At 41.4% G+C, this 24,529-nt stretch overlaps 1 protein-coding gene and 1 long non-coding RNA gene across 10 annotated transcripts in view; one reads left to right on the top strand and one right to left on the bottom strand.

The window, feature by feature from the left end:
* Positions 1–24,529, top strand: part of CEP112 (centrosomal protein 112) — a 217,089-nt gene that overhangs the window by 161,103 nt on the left and 31,457 nt on the right. For 3 of the 5 annotated variants that reach the window (XM_081899606.1, XM_081899609.1, XM_081899607.1), the window contains 2 exons: positions 4,561–4,623; positions 8,091–8,240. The exons of 1 other annotated variant lie outside the window; for it this stretch is intronic. In XM_081899606.1, the coding sequence (XP_081755732.1) occupies positions 4,561–4,623; positions 8,091–8,240 (213 nt within the window). The remainder of the gene's footprint in view (positions 1–4,560; positions 4,624–8,090; positions 8,241–24,529) is intronic. One more of the 5 variants, XR_014165305.1, reaches the window with a different exon arrangement.
* LOC309363555 overlaps positions 4,649–24,529 on the bottom strand; it is a 76,328-nt gene continuing 56,447 nt past the window's right edge. Inside the window, exons 3-5 of one of the 5 annotated variants that reach the window (XR_014165390.1) lie at positions 13,807–13,854; positions 11,091–11,269; positions 4,649–5,618 (exon numbers count right to left, since the gene is read on the bottom strand). This is a non-coding gene — a long non-coding RNA (uncharacterized lncRNA). Of the gene's footprint in view, positions 5,619–11,090; positions 11,270–13,806; positions 13,855–13,876; positions 17,790–22,293; positions 22,840–24,529 lie in introns of those variants that run through there. The other 4 variants (XR_014165391.1, XR_014165392.1, XR_014165393.1 and 1 more) reach the window with 4 other exon arrangements.

Raw genomic sequence — 24,529 nt, forward strand, 5'->3', positions numbered from 1 at the left:
GGGTGAGCTAAGGACATAATCATAAACACAGAGATTTGATGCCTATGTGGACTTCAGAGCTATAATACTTTAGAGAGACAGCTGCTCTTGCAAACTATGAGCCATTATGTTTTTGCCAAAACCAAACCCATTTGTCATTTCCGTTCTCCTCGTGGCTGCTCATCAAGGTATTTAGGAATGAAAACTTTCACTTAGGCAGCAGCCAGCTGCAGAGCTCATTCATTCAGGGAAACCACAACCCAGTGTTTATGATGTCAGAACTGATCACTGTATAAGCAATTGTTTGTAGTGTCACAAACACTGGCCCACAGCTCTGCTGAGTGAGTCAGACAAGAGGAAAGGAATGCTTCAAAAGTTCTCTTTACAAGACAAATATCTGTTAATCATCACTTTTGATCCGCTTAAGGAAGTTTAACATGGTTTTACCAGCAAGTAGTGTGTTTTCTGAAGAGTAGAGCTGGTGTTAAATTGTAGTGTATCTGTTAAGATATTACTGAGAAGAAAGCAGATAATACAGCCTTCATTAGCACAGTATGAAGGCCTTAAAAGATAGCACTGTACATCCTTTTGATCTAATTCCAGCTAACTGTTATCATTCAGGCTTTGGCTGAACATGGTGCAGCTTACAATATGGATATAATTAGTACAGAATGCTGACATATAAACGAACTGCATACCTGTAGCAGCTTTTCATCACTGGTAGAATGACAAGTGCATCAGTTACACATCTCCCCACAACACTGGCACCCCTGCTTAAACACTTGCCCCTGTATTTAACTCATGAAACTTGATTTTAAAATGTTCAGACCTTATTGATGTCAATAGAATGTTCTTCCAAGGAAGCATGGGTATTACCAGAGCCTAATTGGATAAAAATAGGGACGCAGGTGGCGCTGTGGGTTAAACCACAGAGCCTAGGACTTGCCGATCAGGAAGTCAGTGGTTCGAATCCCTGTGACGGGGTGAGCTCCCGTTGCTCGGTCCCTGCTCCTGCCAACCTAGCAGTTCGAAAGCAAGTCAAAGTGCAAGTAGATAAATAGGTACGGCTCCTGCGGGAAGGTAAACGGCGTTTCTGTGTGCTGCTCTGGTTCGCCAGAAGCGGCTTAGTCATGTTGGCCACATGACCCGGAAGCTGTACGCCGGCTCCCTCAGCCAATAAAGCAAGATGAGCACCGCAACCCTAGAGTCGGCCACGACTGGACCTAATGGTCAGGGGTCCCTTTACCTTTAGCTTTAATTGGATAAAAGGGAAATCTTTCAGAAACAAAATTTAAAATATAAGGGGAATTTGACTATTTAAAAACAAAAAGTAGGATCGGATAGGATCTAGTTTCACCATGACTTACACAATTTTTTTCCCTCAATTAACAAGTTCAGCCAGATGTAAAATTGCAGTTTCATAAGGCACCACGAAACTGGTCGTAGAGACTATTGGGCTCTGTGGGTCCCTCTAATAAGAAATGAGTTGGAACACAATGAACACTCCTTGGCTTTCCAGCGGACTTTTCTTTCCTTCTCATTCTTGGGTCTGAAATAGCATATAAAGGTAAAGGTACCCCTGCCCGTACGGGCCAATCGTGTCCGACTCTAGGGTTGCGTGCTCATCTCGCTCTAGAGGCCGTGAGCCGGTGCCGTCCAAAGACACTTCTGGGTTACGTGGCCAGCGTGACGAAGATAATGCAAATTTGTTTGCTAGCAGAGTTTGCAGAATTCAATAACTTTGGCAAATTTTTTCGTTCAGAATGTACACAATGTTAGTCAGAGTAAGTTGCATACAAACAAAATACTAAAACAGGAGTTTTGTCTTCCATGGCAGGAGGTACACATTCAGCTGAGTATCACTTCTTTTTGTGAGTTTTACAAAGTTCTAAAACTGCTCTGGGGATTGGGGATTGTTACAGATACTAGCCAATTAGTGCTATACACAGTAGGCTTCTACTGCACAGTCACAGGACTGGTTTTCTGTTAGCTGGACGCTGCATTGAATTGCTTGTCTGATCAGAATGCCATGTGTGTAATTCCAGAGTGGCCTCATCAGACAAATATTTTTTTCATTTGATGACACCATAGCTTTCCCCTATATAAGAAGGCCCTCAAAATGTATTCCTGTTTACACAGTTCTGCCTTTGAGCGCCCAGGCTTGAGCCTGGGGTATTTATTTACATGCAGCAATATATATCATGCCCTCATGGGGCCTGCAAGACAGTTTGTAACACCAATTACAACAATATACGATTCATGTTACAATACAGACTAAGAAAAAAAACCAAGCAAAACAAGCAACAACCAGAAGCCAGATATAAAAATCATAGAGATGAGGAGAGAAACCAAACAAAAATAGTTTTAGCAGCACTCAAGAGCTCCCTACCCTTTATCTTTCTAGGCAGCGTAAGAACAGGTGCTAGTTTCCACAAATTTGGTGGCAGTGTTGTGTTGAATGATCATTACTGCCTTTGCATTGTAATGGCATCTGTACTGCCATTCTCTCTGGTCAAACTGGTTTGGGGTGGAGTTTATGTGTGTTTCCCCCCAGTGTTTTCTCAGTGAATGCTTACTGTCATGGGTAGCAAACTTTACATGAGCATGGATGCTGTGGGTGTCTAGAAGGGTTTGGTGCTGCACCATTCTTGAAGCTAAACTGCTTGTGGATGGGGTTGGTGATCATTGGGAACACTTAAGAGGGTGATATAAGTGCAGTGGTACCTCGGTTTTCGGAAGCCGAACGTTCTGGTTTTCAAACGCTGAAAACCCAGAAGTAAATGCTTCCGTTTTCGAAGGCACCTTGGAAGTCAAATGGCTTCCACTGCCATTTCTTCCAGTTTTCTCCATTGACTTTGCAGACCGCCCTTTGCGCCTCAGTTGTCGAACGTTTTGGAAGTCAAATGGTCTTCTGGGGTATCACTGTATAACAAAAATGACTCCATCCATTTCACCCCCTACACTGCTTGCAGTCTAATTTGGTCAGTTTTGCTTTTTTTTTTTTAATACTAGAAGGACTGGGGGGAGTATTATTGTGTTTTTATATTTGTTGGAGTGGCTGGGGCAACCCAGCCAGGTGGGCGGGGTATTCTTATTCTGTCAAAGCCACTAGGCTTCAGTCCTCAAAGCAACACTCCTCCTCCACTGTTAGATTTCTATAATTTCTGTATAGAGCTAGTCCCACAGCAACTGCAAGCTGTACATCTTTTTCACTGCTCCACACACACAAAAATAATTGAAAAAATGCATAGAGTCTTTGTATATACATGACCCAGTTTTACTCTGCCCAATGCTGAAGAGACTCTTTGGGCCCTAGCTCTGCCCTTGATCACCTGTGGGTGGTCTGCAGTACCTGCACAGTGTTCTTTTGGCATCAGAGGAGTTCATTGCTGGCACGGGCTAAGTTATTTTCTTTTTTTATATTTAGTTCAGAGAGAAGTTAATTCTGACCCACAGCTGCAGAATTGAGCTCTAAAGTTGAGCTCATAGCTTTAGCCACAGAGTCAGTTCTTTTCACTGCTTGCTTTTTCTAATGCTTTTCTCGAAACTCAGTGGGCGTTGTCCAGAGCTTCTTGTCCCCTTTCATAAAAACATTCCACATCAGCACAATGATTGTCTGTGGTGTGCTGTGCCTAGTGCCTGCCTGCTCCGTAATGGAACAGAGGAGCCCATGCATCAGAGCTGTTGGAGCACAGCCACCATGCTGTGTCACCTACAAACATTTACTTAGAACATATGGCTTTGCCATTCTGCATCCAGAAACATGAGAACACTGAGCAAATTACTTGGGTGTAATTAGTTCTGAGAGATGTCTTTTTGGAACCGGTTATTAAAAGAAATCTTTATTTCAAAATTGTGGCCCAAGTAGGCTGGGGGAAATGGGAGGTAGAGAAAATTTACGTGGTGTTTTTTGCGTGTGTGTGGTGAATTTCAGGAACTGAATTCAGGAATTGCATGTGATATCAAAAGCAGCAACGAACCCCCTCTTTCCAGATTGCTTTTTGGCTTATGAATATGATATGAAAGATAGGGGGGGTCAAAGGGAAGCCAAGTGGTTCCATAGCGTATTGGATTTTTTACTTCAACGGCCGCCAGCTTTCAGTAAAAAAAGGTGTAAGAATATGACAAAAGGAACTTGCAGGCATCAGCTGGCATACAAAATCATAGAGTATGCATCACATTGTACCCTCACAGCCTCCAGTGGAGCTTATGGGTTTTTTCCTTCCCTTTTTTCTTCTCACAGAGATGAAGTCATCCTGATAAACTCTGTTTCTCCCCCTGTCTTTTTTTAATCCACAGAGTCCTTTATGTTTCTCTAATAATTGGCAGCAGAGGTACTATTCTCCCCCCCCCCCCCGCCTTTCAAGTGATGAATAGTTGGCTGTAGATCAAAGACAAGCCCTAGCGGTTTTTTGGCTGCCACAAAAGGGCGTTGGAATTGGCAGAGATCCCAGCTGCTTAGTGATAGGCATGTAGACGAGGTGCCAGGCAATAGGGGTCAGTGGCAAAATGTCTGTACACGTTCTTCATCTGAGATAATCTGGTTTCCTTTTTTTGTGTGTGTATGTGTGTGTATTTCAGGCCAACAGCAGGTTGAAGCAGATTGAAAAGGAATACAGTCAGAAGTTTGCCAAATCTTCACAGGTAGGAAACATCAAAATACAACAAAAAAAAACCCCTACTTTTACAAAACTTGGGTTTTTGTTATTGGGTTGTTGTTTTTCCCTTTTCTTTCAGTTTTAAAAATGAAAATAGAAATAAGGAAGACTTGCTTCTGTTCTTGCAGTGTTAGTATGTAAACCCAGCTCCAGTAGTTCCCATGTTGTTTTGTACTTTGTTGATGAATACTTTTTGCCCTTTTTGGGGCAAAATCACTCTGCTCTATATCACTCAGGAAAGGCTCATACAGCTTCCTTGCTGGGTGATACAGGAAATGGTTGAACAAGGAACTATTGTGACCTGGTTTGCTTTATGCATGAACTGATTGGAAATTCAGAGGTGGTTGCTTGAAATATAATCTTACATATGATGCAAAGTGGCCTAGATGCTACTGAATCATAAAACATATTATCCTATCCAGTGGTTTTTTGTTTGTTTTTTAGAAAAAATGTTTAGGGTTACTCTCATTTTCCACTCATATTGAAGTACTCCCCCTTAGTGAGGCCAAACTTAGATTCACAAAATGTTTAGGGGTATGCGTCCCCCTGCACCCCCCCCCGAAAAAAAAGCACTGATCCTACCTACCCACTTCTCTAATAGGAGCTATAGCAAGAAAAGAGACCCTTGGGAGGAATTCTGCCTAAAGACTGCTAATACTCCTAACTCCAAAACTTGGCGTGAAAATGGCGCAGCAATAAGAACCTAACTTGGCTGAACTGGCAGCCTGTAGGACTGACTTAATGATCCACAAGCAGGAACTTCTCTAGCTTTCTGCTGAAACAGCTGGCTGGAGTCCTTCCTGGGCAGCAGATTTTCATCAACCCTCTTTTTTTTGGAGCAAATCCACTGACTGGGAAGAATATCAGTCTGTCATTGTAAGCAGTGGGTCTTGTTCTGGGGAACTGGGCAGTGTTCTTGGTGATATCTGTTCAGAAATATTTCAGCAAAGCAAGTTCCTCCAAGACGTGGAAATGGAGCACCTATTGAGAGCCAAAACGCAAGGTCCAAATAATTTTATAAATAAATTAATCAGTGACTGCACCAAGGATGGGATTCAAACTGTACAAGCAGTTTCTATACATACCCTGGAGAACGAGTGGACATATTCTTAGCCTGTGTGTTTCTATTTTCTTTTAATCTGAGGAGGCTGTTGTAAGGGTTTGTACACGTATCACAGCCTTTTAGGTCACATTATTGGCACAGAGACCAAATTAAAATATTGGACTTCATCTTTAATTCTGAATGTCTTCACTTCTTGTGGGATTTGCATCAGTCTCACACTGTCATTTGAACAAAGTTTTCGTAATGTAATGTTAATAATAGGTCACTTGTAACTTTCATGTGGTCGGGCTGCTGACAACATCAGCCTAATCTAACACTCTCTGGCCTCTTGGAACATTTGCTTTTTAACACCCACACACGAAAAATAGATTCCAAGAAATTCTCTCTGAAGTTTGGGCAAAATAAACAATTACATTTTTCTCCCCTGAGATTTACTGCCCAAAGCATTTCCTTGTCTATCCGCTGCTTTCAAAAATTTCTTAATACATTATTAAAACATCACAGCTTTTTAACCCAGAAGAACCTTAGAGTCCCATCCAGGTATTCTCACCCTGTGTTCTCTCTGCAATTTTATCTTAATTAAGCGAATAATTTAAAATTACTTGAGCTGGATTCTTTAACGTATGTTTCCATGGACTCTTTTGGTGGGATTGGGTGTGCTTTTTTAGAGCGTCCCAACTTCACAAGCTGAATGACTAGTCTAATGTTGTATGCATCTGCACTGTTGAATTAGTGATTTAGTCCCAGAACATTGGGTAAGTAGGTAGATGCACATACACAATTTTTTTCTGCTCAAATGCCATTTATTTAGGACAGAAAGGCAACCATGAGATGATTGTACCTTGTACAAGATTGTATAAGATTGTACAAGATTGTACCTTTATTCAGCTACAGATGAGCTCCTTTCAAGAAAGCATTTCCCAGTTGTGTTCCCTTATTTAATATATTTTCATATCAGTTCTTTACTAGGGACAACTGTTTCCTTTGAATTATCCTTGTTGTTGAAAAGCTGACAAACTGTGCTAAACAGTCTATATATCATTTATTATTACTATTATTATTATTATTAGTTACTCAGATGCATCTAGGCAATTTGATATTTTTAAAAATCCATTATGAACAGATGCAACTGGAGAATAAGTATGACAATATAAACAGCAGATTGTATCATTTGATGTAACAAGCCAGAAATGGAGGTTGAGGGAAGTCAACGGGGTGGGGAGGATTGGAAAATGAATGTTTAGTAATGATGATGGATATTTGTTGCAAGAAAGAAAATCAATAAAAATTATTTATTAAAAAAGAGAGAGAATAAGTATGACAAAAACAGCTGCAATAAAACAAAACAACAAACTAACAACAATAAAATCCCCTGCTCAAGCACGTACACAGTCTACCTCATCACAATATTGCCTTGTTTTTGTTCCCAACTTGGGTCCAGAGTTCTCTGATGCAAACAAGGATTTTTATATATCGGTGACTGACTGTCATTACTGCCTGAACCCTGGGATGTTTTCTCAGAACTTGGCCCAGTGGAGTCTAGTAAGGCTTTCTCTTAAGTGAGTGTGCTGAAAGCAGTGGCCTTAGATAGAAGACAAGTGATATGACAAGCATGCATGCAGACTTTTGTGAGACTCTCATTCAAAACTTGCCAAATCATAGTAGGAACTAACTGCTATGTTAGATTAATTTCATAAACTAAATGTGATATGTCATGGACCAGAGTCTAGAGGTCCCCCACCCCAACAAAATCCCACCCCTGACACAATTCTCTGCACATGTGTAGGGAATTTCCAGAGTCCAATTCAGACCACAGCTTTTGCAGCCCCTAAAAAACTGCTTCCCTTCCCTGAGCATACGCTGCAATTGACTGCAGCTTCTTCAAGCTGGCAAAAGCAACTTCAAGAAAGTTGGCAAATGCCAACTAAACCAAAGTATCCAATGTTTATCGTTTATATTGCAATTATCATTCTCTGGGGGTTAGCTCAGAATGTCATGAATCATTGCTACATATCCTAATGTGCAAGAATATTTCAGACGATTGATTTTACAAAATCATTGCAGCGAAGTGGAAAATTGGAAACCCTTATTTCCCATGTTTTCTCATAACAAATGTGCTTTGTTCTGGTGAGTAAATTATTGGGGAATTTTATAGTGGAAAATTTTTTCATATATTTTTACGTTCGGCAATTTTATGCCATTCTGGGTCTTGCTGTATTTCTTTTCTCTGTGTAGAATGTTATGCTTGCTAGTGTTGTAATATGTTAATTTCAACTATTTAGTTTTCACAGTTGAGTTTGCTAACTCAGATTTTTGTGTCAAGTGTAAATACATGCAAAACATAAACTTCTTACTATTGTAGGAGTTTTAGCATGCTGTTTTCTTTTTAGATCATAGCTGAACTTAAGACAACCATTTCCTCTCTGACAGAGGAAAGCAGCCAGCAGCAGCTTGCTGCAGAAAGGCGTCTGCAGGATGTTTTACAAAAGTTTGAAGATGAGAAGAAGCAGCTGATTAGAGATAATGACAGAGCAATCAAGGTAATCTTGGGCTTTGAGTCAATGATGCTACCAGCTGTTTGAGCATAATTAAAAGTTTTGAAAGCATTGACTGTGGCTGCATGAATGCATGTAGCATTCATGTTCTTATAGCGCTCAACAATTTCATTCACTGGACTTGAACTGTGATACATTCATTGACCGGTTTTTCTATGGGAAATAATTGGAGAGAAATTTACTGTAGTAATTTTTTTTTGAATAACAACAGTCAACCTTTAGGTATGGGATAGCATTTTTTGAAAATATTCTGGAACCTTAGGGTGGGATTCAAAGTAGCGTTATAGAGACTGCTTCGTAAGCATAAATATTTGTGCTTGCCTGATGGAACTGTCTCCACTCTCATGCTGTTCTTGGAATACTCCTGACTCCCCCAGAGGTGATTGGGGGATGCAGAGAAAGGAGATGGGGAAAGCCCCACTGCAATAAATTCTGCTATTGCAAAGACAGCCCTTAGTGTAAAATATTTCCGTGTTGGGACATATACTGGAAAGCATTCAACCAGACCTGGTAAACGGACCCTTCTGATAAAGTTAGTGCCATGTTGCTTTGTGGTTCCTTTCCAAGTCAACAGCTATAATAATAGGCACTATCTGGGGCCATTGTCCATCCATTTGAAGCCTCTTAAGAATGATAGAGGTGGACCGTCTTAGCCATGGGTAGGCAAACTAAGGCCCGGGGGCCGGATCCAGCCCAATCGCCTTCTAGATCTGGCTCGTGGGCGGTCTGGGAATCAGCGTGTTTTTACATGAGTAGAATGTGTCCTTTTATTTAAAATGCATCTCTGGGTTATTTGTGGGGCATAGGAATTCGTTCAGTCCCCCCCCCCCAAAAAAAGGGTCCGGCCCCCTACAAGGTCTGAGGGACAGTGGATCAGCCCCCTGCTGAAAAAGTTTGCTGACCCCTGTCTTAGCAACAGACAACACAAGCATGAATCATAGAATCATAGAGTTGGAAGAGACCACAAGGGCCATCGAGTCCAACCCCCTACCAAGTGTCATCCTCAGTAACTGCCCCATAACTGCAGTACTCTTCCTTTGGCGCCTCGCCTGCCTTAAGGAACATCTTTTCAGAGCAGTATAATGCCATTTGTTTTGGCTTGGTTTTAGGAGCTCAGTCAGTTTGGAGCTTCGGTTTTGGATTTAAATCTGTTCAGCAGATTTTAATTTGCCACTTTACATGTTTATAAATTTGTTTTAACTTACTAACACATGACCAGTCTCTGGGACTGAGTGGGCTAGAAATACGAACGAATAATGTCAGGATTTTCTAATTCTTTAAAAGAGCACTCATATTCTTGGTGTCACAGTGATATGTATGCATATAAGTAGATGGACTCGCCTTTGTGACTGTTTTTAGGCTTGGGGCCAGTTGGCCTTTTTGTTTTGCATCGACTTTCTCCATGCTGTCTCTGTCCATTAGATGTTGTTTCAAAAAAGTTTGTGTGCACCCGGATTGGTTTATTTTCCAGCTATTTTGCATTATTTCTTCTCCTATGAGCTATTTCAGTATAATGGGGGTGCTTCAACTGGTATTTCTCCTAATTGGTATGTAGCAAAGATTCAGTCCCAATCCCCCATATAACTCAGGGTGTACAGATACCGGGGGGTGGGGGGTGCAGTGCCTCTGAACAAGGGGGGAATCATGCAACAAAAAGATGTATTCTAAGCAATGCAAGTTAAAACTACCAGAATGAGCCAGGGTCATCTTAATTGTAAAGATGCCATAAGTGCTTGAGGACCATATTACGTTCTTCAAATTGACATCCCTGCACATGCTTTCTTGAATAGAAATGTACTGCGGTTACATTTAACTGCAAAACAAGGACTGCATTAAGTTACCGGTACGTTTTGGCCAGGTTTGCACATAATGGTAAATTCAAACAAAGTATGGCTTACCAGCAATGAGGAAACTGTTCAAATGGTGACTGCCTGAGAACCAGTTCTCGTATCAAGAACATTTGTGGCTTGTTCTTGTGGTTTGGAGAAAAATAAACCATTTGTGCTGGTTTCCACGTAACCCTATGGCAGTGCTCTGCCTTGTTTCCTTCTGGTGTGGCAAAAGGAAGAGGGTGGGCACAGTATGAGCAGGCATGTATGTGAATGCTTGCACATTCTTGATAAGCCATACTTTGTTTAACTATGGCTTCCTGTTATATGCAGACTCAGCCTTTGTGGCAAGAAATCTTCCACTATGCTACTTTCATTATTTTTTCCTACTTTTTATATGGCATTCCATTTCTAACAGTATTTCAACATGTGTAGGATGAGGATGACCTTGATTTTCTCTGGTTTCTAAGGATCATGCTTAGAGAAGCAGCAACACATTTTCTTGTTCCTGATATTTCAGTCAGTGTGAAATCATTTCTTAAAGTGTTTCCCTCCAGGCAAATATGATGAATGAAAGGTTAATCTCTGAGGGGCTACCCTTGCAAACCATTCACAATCTGAGTTACAAAGGAGGAGAAGCATCAGCCTTCATTACTAGACAAGATTGTGATTTGTATCATTTCGTAATTTTAGGGAATAGAATGATCCTCTGAAAAGCATCCTTCACCCAAAAGAAAACAATTATTCTCCAAAACCTATTACAATGTGGAGAGATTCATATCCTCTTCATATACAAGGTGCTATAATGTTTATATCCATCTGTTCAGTAAAAGGGAAGCTTTTTTTTTTAGTGTCTGTGTTTGCATTTATTTTATGAATTAGATTTAGGGATTGCATCTTATTTAGGGACGGGCTGCTCACATTTAAAAACGTAAAACAGGACTTGATGGAAAAATCAACAACATGGCACCTGGAAGTGACTGTAATGCAGCTGGAAACTGTTTACCTTTGAGGGTGGCATCTTGGCCCTCTGGGGCCTAGGTGGAATCTGCCAGCTTATTGTCACTCCCATTGTGGCAGGTAAGTTCACTGGGCCCCAAATGGTCTTGCTGCTCTTCCTCACAGGACAGGTGGGATTGATGTGCTCAGGAAGGTGGGTGGGGAGAGAATAGGATCCCAAATTAGCTGGTAAGAGCAACGGCAAGTGGGAAATGTGTCTGCTTTCTAGCACTTAGCAGTGATTTTTAGCCTGACTGAACCATGTCATTTCCTAGATTCTCACCTTACTGCTTCAGTCCTATATTCAGCTGCTTGCACTGAAAATTTCTTGATCATGAGTGGCGGCAGCTGTGAACCAGGTAGATTTGTGAATTGGCAAAAAGGTTGGCTGCAACATAATGCTATCTGTTAGAGGATGAAGGATGCACTCTAACTGGGTGAGGGTTTACACGAAGAGCTAATCTATTGAGGTAATATTTCTACTATGAGGATTGGGGGAAAGGTGATTTAAAAATACCTTCACCTTGGCTATGACCTTGCTGGCTTCCTGTTAGAGAATGAAAGCTCTCATGCTTCTCAATGATCAGACATGTTGCCATGCATGAGAATTACTAATCCCTTGAAAAGATCCTGGAATATTAACCTGGCCATCTCAGTACCAGTTATTTTCCCCCCTGATAATAACCCACTCCCAAAGACAGGTTCTGTAACAAAACGGAAAAATGGTGACACCTGGCATGAGGTGGGCTTTTAGTGCCTTTCTTAGGCACTTCTCTCTGTACAAAACTGGATTTGGATGGGAAAAGACAGCATTGTCTCAAACACGCTCCATGAACTTTCTCTGCAGACTTGTTTGTTCTGCTACCTCAAGCTGGAAAGCAGACAGATGCTACAAAGCAGCCATGTGGAATCTAGACAAACCATTTTTGTTCAGCAAAGCCTCATGCCTAGTGCTTGATCTAGCACTATTAAGACCCGCCTGAAACCACAGTCTCCTGATCCTTGATGCTGTAATCAATATCATTTTGCAATGTGTCCAGGATGCTGGACATGTTTTTACATGATCTTTTTTGTATACTGCTTAAAGGTAAAGGGGCCCCTGACCATTAGGTCCAGTTGTGGATGACTCTGGGGTTGCGGCGCTCATCTCACTTTACTGGCCGAGGGAGCTGGCGTACAGCTTCCGGGTCATGTGGCCAGCATGACTAAGCTGCTTCTGGCAAACCAGAGCAGCGCACGGAAACGGCGTTTACCTTCCCACCGGAGCGGTACCTATTTATCTACTTGCACTTTGAGGTTCTTTCGAACTGCTAGGTTGGCAGGAGCAGGGATTGAGCAATGGGAGCTCACCCCGTCGCGGGGATTCAAACCGCCGACCTTCTGATCAGCAAGTCCTAAGCTCTGTGGTTTAACCCACAGCGCCACCCGCGTCCCTCTGTATACTGCTTAGAGATGCTTAAATATTAAGTGTTTTAGAAATGCTTTTAAATAAACAAAATAAAACAATACGTACCCCGTAGATCTTGTAGAACTTGAACTCATATTACATTTTCCACCAAAAACTTTAATGCTCAGATCAGTTGTGGTACATAGGGTTCAAAGGCACAGCATTAGTTCATGGCTAAATAAGCTAAGACACTGATGCAATGAACAATACGCCCCGTTGGCTCTTGTTACAGGGGAATAACGTTGTAAGGGTATAACTTCAGCACAGCAAGTAGGATGTTCCTTTGGACTGGGCTAGCAAATGGGAATTCCTTCCAGAGAGATGGTCCCAAGCTTTCTGCTTGTGCTGGGTCTGGCATCTCCATGGCCTAGGCAACTGAGGAACTGTTAGCAGCAGCTCCAAGCCACACAGAGTGGACTTCTCCTGAAAGGATTGGCTAGAGGCAGGCTCTGGTGGCACCAGACATGGTGCTGGGACAGGAGGCAAGGAGGGCACAGGACCTGGGGCCAACTGGGCACACAGCATCTGGCTGATATGAGAGGGGACAGGCTGGATCTGCCATGGGAACCCTCTCTGGGATCCAAGTTCTCATTAGTAATGTCCCTCAGGGTGACTCTGCTGTGTTTTGAGGTAGGGATATTACCCATGCTCTGCTTCCCAGGTTCGTCAGTAGGCAACTCCTCCCACCCTTCGTCCTGCTCTGACCAGCCTCTCCACAACATTTCAGGGGTCATGGCAGACTCCCATCAGTTGCAATCAAGGCATCTGTAAAGGTGAACGCCATTTACTGAAAGGCATCTTGTTTCTTCATTTCTGATTTTTCCTTCCCCGGTAATGTGCACGCAGAAGACAGTGCATGTTATGGGTGGCGCTGTGGGTTAAACCACAGAGCCTAGGACTTGCCAATCAGAAGGTCAGCAGATCAAATCCCCGCAATGGGGTGAGCTCTCGTTGCTCGGTCCCAGCTCCTGCCAACCTAGCAGTTCGAAAGCACATCAAAGTGCAAGTAGATAAATAGGTACCGTTCCAGCGGGAAGGTAAACGGTGTTTCCATGTGCTGTTCTGGTTCGCCAGAAGTGGCTTAGTCATGCTGGCCACATGACCTGGAAGCTGTACGCTGGCTCTCTCGGCCAATAAAGTGAGATGAGCGCCGCAACCCCAGAGTCAACCACGACTGGACCTAATGGTCAGGGGTCCCTTTACCTTTATGTCACACTTGCCATTCAAGCAACACAGTCCAGGGGAAAATGCAAGACTAGGAATGAACTGTACCTACCTTCAAATGTGACCGGGAATATTGTGTACCTGTTGTGGAAAGGTTTCCCTGAAAATAGAAATGTTGCAAATTACTGATGTAAACAGACTGGTCTATAGGTTGAAGTTTATTGCGAAAGAATTTTAAATTGAAGTTAATTTTTAAATAACGTCAGGTGCCATTTTTCATTCAACAGTACTTTTGGGAAATGTCGCATTTTGTCCAACATGGTACATTCCCAAAATAATGCAACAGTTCACCCAATTGTTGTTTACTGTTCTAGTTTTCTTTTTAGACAAGTAAGATGAAATTATGAAAGATGAACAGAAATGGGTTCCCAGGGACAGAAAGTAATACATGAAACAACTTTAAATGTGTTATGGAGAAGGCAGCTTTTAGAATGAATTTAATAGTGGGCTCCTAAGAATTAAGCATCATTCAGAATGATCCTAGCCTCAAAAATCTGGGGCATCACAAAAAAGGCAGTTTAAAAAGCCAGGATTCCACCTCTTCCAACCAAGTATCAACGAAATAGCCTGTACAAAAGCCTGTGTAGGCTTTCCAATTGTCAGGCTTTGTTCTGCTTCCAGAGACTTTCTGGAATTCTGCCTTTTTCCTTTTCTCTTCTGGAACAGCATTGACTTGGAGGCTCTTCCAGCAGTGTAGGTGGAAATACAATATGAACCAACTTTTATATTCACCACCAAAAGGCTGTGGGAGCATTTGGGATTTTCAAAGCAAATGTCTGTAAGCCTACAAATTTTATTGCTGTGCAGTAAAGCTATTTGCACCTAGTTTTCAAGAGTTTGACATATTAATAGAAAGTTATAGGCATTTGCATTTTCAAATGAAATATTAAACTACACCTGATATTTTCAAGAAAGGCGGACAAGCCAAAACCTGTGAGAAAAAACATGGAGGGTGTTTGGTTGGAAGGTGTGACAGAAGATGTCAATGTTCAAGTTATTAGAACTGACCCATCCACTTCAGATAGCTTAGGAAGCAGGCTTCTATATCAGTCTGTAAAGGTGCTTTGCTTAATGCCCCTGCCAAGTAGCTTCTTAGATTCCTAAGGGAGCCCTACTCCTTAGACATATTCACATAGGATAGATCAATCAGTCAGTCAAAGGATATTAGCCATGTTGGCTTAATAGAAGCCAAGTTCGGAGTCAAGATCCAACTAAATGCCAATTTTGGGAAGAAAGAAACAGCACCTGAGGACTATTGCCTCAATTTCCCTGTTTGTGGGTTTCCAAAGGCATCTAGCTGTCCTCTCTGGGATGCTGGACAACAAGGACCTTGATCTGATCTCGGAAGGCCCAGTGATGTTCTTACGCTTTTGTGGGGAAATTCTCTATTTCAGGCTGAGGGTGAGGGTGAAATTTAAAGAGCAAAAGAACATGCATGTGCTTCCGTTGTTAGTAAACTGAACCTAGCCTGTTGAGACATTCATAGTCTCCTGATTTCATAACGAAGCAATATGGCATTTTATATATTGCACTAAATCTCCCCAACTGCATTTTCTCAGCTCGCCTTTAGCCAATTAACTATGAAATCCATTATTGTGGTTGTGGAAGCATGTAGGTTTTCATAGTGTGCCCAACCAGGAAGAGAAAGAAGTGTTCTGTTTTACCATGCGGATAGCTCAGAAAAACCTTGGGGTGCTATGCTTGCCTAAGTATTATCTACTCTGCCTTTTGTACTCTTAGCATAACTCCATTTTAAAGCCAGTTCTGCAGGATAGTACCCATCCCCCTTGCTAATGCACTGTCTGAAGAAAACTAAGGAGATGGATTAAAATCATTTTTACAGATTCCTTGATAGTTACCAGCCTTGCCATAACATCTGTATTCCCTATCTTTGGAGACTAAAAAACCACTAAGGGACAGGACGTGGTGCAGCAGTCAACAACACATGCCTGGTTCCTCAAGCACAGAAATTCCTTGCTTTTCCCACGCAACTGTCATAGGCTTCATCTGATACACTTCCCAACCCAGCCTCATTGGGTCCCTACTGCTGACTCTGCCCACCTGAGTCCTCAAAAAGATATTACTTCTCTCACATCTGTGTTTCCGGAAAGCTGTGCATGCCACATCGCTTGAGGCATAATCTGACACAGGAGTTGGCCTCCTATATCTAAAAGATATATAGTGGGGCTAGGGGAAGGGAGATGAAAAAGCAAGTTTGCTCGGTGCTTTAAAAAAGCAACAACAGAAAAAAGAGAGAAACAGATTGGACCTGTATCAATAAAAATTTGCATTGCCAAATCCTTCATACCTGATGCTCTTTCTACAGACTGGGAGTCCTTCCATCTTCAGGAGACTGTTTTTGGAGATGCTGGAGAACATGCTCATTTTCTCTAGCTTTAGTAAAAATGTAGGTCTCTCCTTATAGGGCTATATTTAGGTTCCTTATGTTTTCCTTTCTAAAGTTAATGTAATTCATGTCCTTGCAATTCCCCTGAGTAAAAACAGCAATTACTGGTGCCTATGCAATAATTTGAACCGTATCAGCAGGTTCTAATTGTCTGCATACCTGGTAACACCCTTCACCACTGCTCGCTACCAAGCCACCATGCTTGGCTCACAGCTGATATTATGTGTTTCCTCAGCTCCTCTAAAATACCACACGGTAATTGACCAAATTTGGTGAAAAGTCTGGAAACTAGGAAGGGGGTAGAGGGAAACGAAAGGTGATTGATGTTTTGAGATTATAGTGCGGTTTGAGTTGTCAAGGTTAATGCACTATACTTTGTGGAAGTGCTGCCTTCCTTTTTAAAAAAAAAATACTCCGTTTTTTATGCCCTTCTGACTGTTTTCTGCTCAGTCCCCATGAGTGGTTTACAACAGTCCTCGTTTGCAGCTGGCGTTTGGCGTGCACATGAGCTTGGTGCTGCCAGCTCAGTTTTACTAGAGACCTAAAACTTCATTGCTTTCTGCAGCTACAGTTTTGCCTTCTGCTTCTTAAATTAGTGCCTTTTGCATCCAACTCGGCTGAATGAGAAGTTCCCCGTGTTTTCTTTTTTCAGTCAAGCATTCAAAATACAAATAGTACTAAGCCTTGTTACGCCGTGGTATCCTTGGTTTCGCTGCTGTTGGTATCTCAGCTGTGTAAGAAGGCAGCATTTTATTAGATGTGCGAGGTGGTTTTGAAAGGGCTGAAACTCCCTACTTTTCTGCGCGCTTCTAATGAGAGAAGGCTGAGATGTAGCTGCACAAATGGGAAACCGGTGGTGCTCTGGAACTTGTTCTGTTTTCTGTTATTTTTTTAATGCTTTTGCATTTTAAAAATGTCATCCATACCTCAAAAATATTTGAAATTATATATTAAAAAGTAAGAGAAAACTAAAGGGGCCCATCTTACCAGAAATGTGCCAAGCAAGCTTGGCATGAACTCATTTTGAATTGATGAAGTACTATTCAAACACTCTGGCCTTCAGAATACTTTCTACCTGTATAGGAACATTGTAGTCATGAAGGGATGGAACTGAACACCACTAGTTTCAGTATGTTTTCTTTCTCTGCCAAAGTGGCCAAGAAACTCGTAAAATCTCTGTTCCCTAAGAATACAGTTATTAGACATAAAATGGCTATTGCAGAAGAATTGCTTATGTCCTCTGCATGGCTTGTCAGTATGTGATCATTTTAACTTTCTTTTTACAGCTCCTCTTCGTTCTACTATCACCTCCCATATTCAGACTGCAGTTTTAAGTATCTCAGTAGAGTTGAACAAATTAAGGATCTCAGTATAGTTCAAATGGTTGTAGTCGAATGTTGAGGACAGTAACCATAAGGATTTGTGGTGCATATGCTCGTAGATGTATTTGATTAAACAGCTTTGACAGGAAATAAATAGAGAAATGGGAGTAGTAACAGTACATTAAAAAAAAAACAACTGGCAAAATTGCTGGGTTCCACTTTGAAAATGTTTGGAGCCTAGAGAAGTGAGTTCTGATCTGCCAAAAACAGATTGAATTCTCCTTTTCTCTGGCTGGAATAATAAATCTGAATGAATTTCTTCATTATTATTATTATTATTTATTAAAATATTCATATACTGCCTATTATGAAAATATCTCAAGATGGTTTACTATTAATGATACAATAACAATAAAATAGATCAAGCAGCATCGTCAGTCATTTCAAAAACTACGGAAAAGTTATGACAAGTGAATATCCTTACTGGCAATTAAACAAAGGGTGGACACCACGTGATTGCAGTTAGTGTCACGTGTAGTTAGATTCTAAATCTCTGAAACTTCAACCTCGCATCTGCAATGATTTAATGAACTATGATTCCGGAAATCCATGAGAAATGCCACATTATCAGAACTGATGGCACCTATGCCAGGTTTCATTGAAAGTTTTATGACTTCTATACTAGGGTTGCCATATTCCCAAGAGTGAAAAAGGTTTGTTTTCTGTGACGTTGTTGAGCTTGTATTAGATTAAATGAGGTGTTTCCAATGAACTGGAAGTCGAAAACCACAACTTTTTTTCAGCTGGAACTCCCCAGGCCTCAGTTCTGGCACCTCCCCAATGGGTACCATGTCATTACAATGGTACCTCGGGTTTCATATGCTTCAGGTTACATATGCTTCAGGTTACAGACTCTGCTAACCCGGAAATAGTGCTTCAGGTCAAGAACTTTGCCTCAGGATAAGAACAGAAATCGTGCTGCGGCGGCGCGGCGGCAGCAGGAGGCCCCATTAGCTAAAGTGGTGCTTCAGGTTAAGAACAGCTTCAGGTTAAGAATGGACCTCCAGAACGAATTAAGTACTTAACCCGAGGTACCACTGTATAAGAGAAGAAGAGAGGACTTCATGATGAGTCTTGGCACCTCTTTTTCTAGAAAAACAGCACGGGTCCAAACAATTTCTGTTAGGTCAGCAAAGTACTTATTATTACTTGTCCTCGGGGTTTTTGTTTCAGATATAATCCCTGCTCAATTATTTTGTTTTAGATATAATCCCTACTTTCATCCATCCTTACATAGCTGTTTGGCTTTATGTGGAATTCACCTGTGCTAATTTTCAGTTTAAATGTTCACAAAAATCAAAGACCTACTGTTATTTGTAAGGCAAATTCCTCCTCTATCAGCCCCCAAAGTCTATAGATAGAGGAAGCGGTGATGCAAATCAACGAAGTGGAATTAAAATCTGGTAAAATGAGCATGCTTATTTTTTTTAAATCAAGTCTTCTTACCAGTTTGTGAAAGGCTTTCAAAAACCTGACAATAAATATGAGTATAAAAGAAAGCTGCAGTAAATTTTCCATTTACATAAAAAATACTTTAAAATCCAGAAGAGCATGTGAAATGTAGATATGCTTTTCCATATAATTTATGCTGACAAGCATCTTTGCCATATCTTTCTGTAACTCACTAGATCAGGGACTTTGAGGAACAAGCTTTCTTGGAAATCAGTAGAAGTTAGTATGACTTAAAAAGACACACACTCGCATGCTACTAATGGAACTGTATAGCAAATATTTGAAAAGGCAGTCATCTTTTCCCTCAGGCTAATAAGATTAAGTTCTAATAATCTTTTTGACCAGCTGCTGAAGACATTATTTTCATATGTTTTTCTTACGTAAATTAGCTAAATCGCAGTCAAATATTGAAACAAAATAAAAGAAAACTTAAAAACTCTTAGTTCACCCTCTTTATTGACTCTTAATTGCCTTTGCAATTGGACTACCTTATCTTAAAGGCTTGATGAAGAGTTTTGTGTGACTTGACTGTCCTCCCTTGCCAAGCACTGTTGGCTCAAAGACATAATATTTAAAAGATTTTGGGTGCTTTTCACATCACAGATTGAATTGTCAGGCCATATTGATTCAAGCCAGCTTTTGCTCAGTTCAAATAGCAAGTAGATAAATAGGTACCGCTCCGGCGGTGTTTCTGTGCACTGCTCTGGTTCGCCAGAAGTTGCTTAGTCATGCTGGCCACATTACCCGGAACCTGACTGCGGACAAACGCTGGCTCCCTCGGCCTATAGAGCGAGATGAGCACCGCAACCCCGGAGTCGTCCACGACTGGACCTAACGGTCAGGGGTACCTTTACCTTTACCTAGGATATAAAAGCACTAACAAATATAGGGCGTGGTATTCAATTAAATAATTGCGTAAGCGGAATGATTTCTGCTTGGGCAATGGGAATTCCCCCTTCTCTTCTCCTCCCCTCCCTCCCCCCACCATCCTCAGTTCTGCGCTGGCAGGTTGGGGGAAATCTAGAACAGATTTAGCAGCATCTGGCGGGGGGGAGGGGGAGGAAGGAGGGCAAGTTTTCTTGTGCAAGCGGAAGTAGTTTTGCTTGCGGAAGACTTTACTTAACGCTACTTTGAATACAACCCAATGTCATGTTTGTTTTATGATATTGGGGTTATTTATATAAATGAACTATATTGCGCGTTACAATCTGTTAATAAAAGTAAATTTAAAAACAAACAAGTAGTAGTTCTATGAAGCCTAATGGGTCAATCTCTCATTCTCTTTTCTGCGATCAGCATAATGGTCTGTTTGATACACCACAATTCCATGGACCCAATCACAATCTCATCCCTGCTAAGCATGGTTGTTGTGCCCTCTTTGTGACAAAAAAGGTCAATCCACTTTCCTTGCTGTTAGATTATCTGAGGTTTGTTTTCACTGTGGAAGCAGGATGGAATGGTCCAGTGGTACATTTTATAGCAGTCAGATGAGGACCCTGCCTCCATCTTTTCCCTAATACCCCGAGAAAGCTGGGATTCAGCAGGGGTCAGGAGTGAGTTCAAGACTTTGCCAACTGAATGATTCTTAAGTCTTGTTGTATGTGATCTGGACCGAGGATTAAGCCATTAAATTCTTACCTGGCACTCCCTCTGATTAATTTGTTTTTGTGTGTGTGTCTGTGTGCTTCATAGTTCTGAAATCAAACCCAAAGGGCTGGTTGTATTTAAAGGGGAGAAAAACAACCTTAACATGTATGCTTTGAGACTGATAACAAACTCTGCAGTTCAAGCTTTAATAACTAGAGGGAAGCTAAGAAACTTCAAAAAGTGGTGTGATAATGTTTTTGACAATGCGTCAGCTAAATGTTAGACAGAATCTTTTAAATCCTCTCAATATAAGTAGTTTTAAATTGGAAGTTTTGAACTTTTTCCTCCACAAGTGTATGCTAAAGCTGTTCTGGTATCTTTGAGTTTAGAAGATCTATTTTCTGAAAAACATGAGTTTTTATCTAAGTTGTTTCCTCTTGCCCAACTGAAGCAAAAATGCATTAGATATCCTACCCAACTGTACTAGCAATACACCAATATTAATATTCTAGCCTTTTAAATATTTATCTATTCTAGAGGGTACTGTTTTATGCAGTGATCTCTGACCTTTGAGTGATCTCCCACAAGCACTCTTGACAGTAATCCAAAAGGCTGCTGATGTCAGTGGGAAGGCTTCTCAGTGAATGATATAATAGATCAGTGTTGGGGTGGGTGCTCAGTTTCGGTAGATACTGTATTTTTCACTCCATAAGACGCATGGAGGGGAAATGTGTGTGCATCTTATGGAGCGAATGCAGGGGGGGAGGCAGGCAGAAAAAGCCCCCAAGAGCCGCACACAAGCTCCGCACAGCTCTTGTGGGCTTTTCCCCAGGAGGCAGACGGAACTGACACGGCCAGTCAGTCCCTTCTCCCTCCACGTAGAAAAGCCCGCAGGAGCCACGCTCTCCTTAAAGGGTGTGCGGCTCCTGTGGGCTTTTGTGGGAGGTAGGGGTATTGCCATAGCCATGCGCAGCCCCTCCGGCCGGGAGAGGCTGCGCGCGGCTATGGCTTCTTTAGCCGCATGCAGCCTCTCCCGGCTGGAGTGGTTGTGCACGGCTAAAGAGGAAGCCAAGACAGTGAGCAGGATCCATCCCGCTCACTGTCTTGGCTCCTTTGCTCTTTGGGACTGGGGGGGAAATAAGATTTTTTTTTTCTTCATTTCCCCCTCTAAAAACTAGGTGCGCCTTATGGTCCAGTGCGCCTTATGGAGCGAAAAATACAGTAAATGTGGCCCTGCAGGCCTCTCCATCAGGTCCTCAGGACTCCCGCCAGAAACAAACAGTTGATTCAGAGGCTTATTTTGCACAGTCTCTACATAAAAATAGCCTTTGGACGAAAAATATTTCCCCAATAGTTGCTCTACTGCAAAACAAAATGTTCCCCTTAGGAGTAGATAACTTTTTTCCATTTTTTTTTAACATGAGCTCATAGTGGAATTGATTGAGTTCAAATGCTGACAGGAGTATCAATTCACACTCAACCATATGGGAAGAAAACCCCTGACCCAACTGCCGCAATGTCAGAAAGGGTAGGGAAACCTGCTATCCTATTTGTTAATGGGTAACCCAATTTTGCACTTTGTGTGACTGGGGATGAACTTTGGTAATATTTCGTAATATGGTGCCCTGTGCAAGGCCAAAGTTTGGCGCCCTCAAATGGATATTCTCAGTTATGGGTCGCCTCAATTTTGCGTGCACCCCCCCCCCCATTTTGACACCCTATGTGAAGGAACTGCTCACACCACCCTAAATTTGGCGCTGCTAGTAAATGCAAGCCCATCTGATCAGCTGAAGCTGTAGGCACCCCTGGCAATGCCAACACGACTGGCACAAAACAAAAAGGGAAAGGAAATCTTCAGGCCCCAGCTCCTTAAAAAGGGGACAACTGCTGCCCTCCTAAGCAGATCTTCAGAAATGGTTAGACTCCTGTAGTTTTGGCAGGGGGCTTTGGAGGGGCACATAAGAAACCCCTGTGTTTGGCATGCTTTACAGACTGTGATGTTAACACGTTACCGGGACCTATTAATACTGTAAGCACTGTTTTCATTTCTGATTTTGTAATTCCAAGAATCATTCTACCTGATTTCATTGTTTAGATTTTAATTTGCTCCAGAGTAAGGTGAAGAATTCAAAGGTATCACACTTCAAAGAATAAAACCGTTCTTGTTTCATTTTAATGGGGCTGTTCATAGGCATATGTTTTAAGTATTTTTCTTAATCATTGTGTTCCAGTAGTCAGAAAAACTTTTTGAACAGTGCTGAAAAATATGAGTTGGAGAAAAGGATGAAACATAAGAAAATGTTAAGAGTCTTTAAAGAACTTCTTGAGCTTATAGCTGCCTGGGTTCCTAGATGAAAAACAGTATTTGAGTAAATTTTTAAGAACAGGGAATCAAACTAAACAATAACAGTTTGTGTTATCAATTGTATTTTTTTCTACTTTCCCCATAATTTACACAGCAATACTGTCTCTACCGCACTGTACAACTAGTTTACATGAATGTAATGGGCAAATTAATAGTGGTCCAGTTTGCATGCAGTGTTAATGCATCATTTAAAATAAACTTTGCTTTAACATACACAGGTACTTTGCTCCTCCCTGGCTCCTGATAGAGCCATGCAGCAGAGGGAACATGCCTAAAACAAGCCAGAGTCTGGCCTATTGTAAGGTGTGAACCCAAGACCATGGTTTGTTCTCTCCAAACAAACCACAACTGGTAAGCCACAAACAAACCTTGGCTTCTAGGTCAAGACCAGGGGAGGAAACAAAGTGCATGTTTAATTAGAACAATCGTTTACTTTGATCAGTGGTTTCTTGTTATGTGTGAACCAGACCAGTATAAGGTGTGTCAAACCAGACACATGTTTGTTGCTTGATAGTTCTTGCTCGGGAATGGATTCTTTTCACCACTTTCCCACATTGTAAGGTTCTTAACATGTCAGTATCCTGCCAGGGATTGATCTCACAACTTATTCAACACCGTGGGCTAAATCTACAGTGAGTTTGAGAAATGCTGTTGCATTAAGAAGCAGAGGTTGTTCCTTTATGTGGTGGTGTAAATCCTTACTAGGATTTTTCAGTGTCCTGGAGAGATTGTGTATATGCAATACAAAAACTCTCCAATATATTTCAGTACTGGGTGTAGTACAAAATACAACTTTCCACCCTTGCAGACATTAGGGTCAATTTCAGTTTATCTCCAGCCCCTATTTTTTTGTTTTCAGAATAAAGAAATAGAGACTTCAATACTGGAGTTTGTATTGGACAAGTAGCCCAATGAGTAGTGGAGCAATAATTCAACATCAAAGAGAGAGCTTCTTAGATATATTGGTATTTTGCAACAACTGCAAAAGTTCCCACCAGAAAAGAATTTTTCCATATGTGCACAGCAAACATGTGCCTTAAGTTAACTGCATACACTTTTGTTTTGTTTTCCTTGTACAAAAAGAAAAAGGGCATTGTGTTATTAACATTTCTTTAAAAAAAACACATACAATTCTGCAGTTTAAGAGGGATAAGGAGAGGACCTCTCATGGATCCCATGATCCCATTTTCAGCTGAAATCACCTGAAGTATCTGCTTTACAATAACAGATAATATTTTACCAAATGATTAAGAAGTTATAACTTGGTGGTATGTACAGAATACACCAGCGGTTATCAAAGTTTGCTGTCAACTTTTCCTTGTCTTGTTTTAGTACTATCATCAACAGGTCCACATTTAATTGGGGGATATTGAGCAATCACAGAGAGTATTATTTTACAGGAAGGCATAGGGCAGAAGAATGCTGGGTATAGATTTGCCCCATCACCAGTCAAAATAAATATGGAGACTACACAACATAAAATAACACCGTTTTTGCATAAACCTTCCAAGACAGTTCTTTCACTGCAGCTCAGGAAGGCTTAGGGGTTTGACCATTACTATTTTTCCACAGCACTTGGAAT

This window comes from Podarcis melisellensis (genome assembly GCF_964234715.1).
Source record: "Podarcis melisellensis genome assembly, chromosome: 2".
Lineage (NCBI taxonomy): Eukaryota > Metazoa > Chordata > Lepidosauria > Squamata > Lacertidae > Podarcis > Podarcis melisellensis.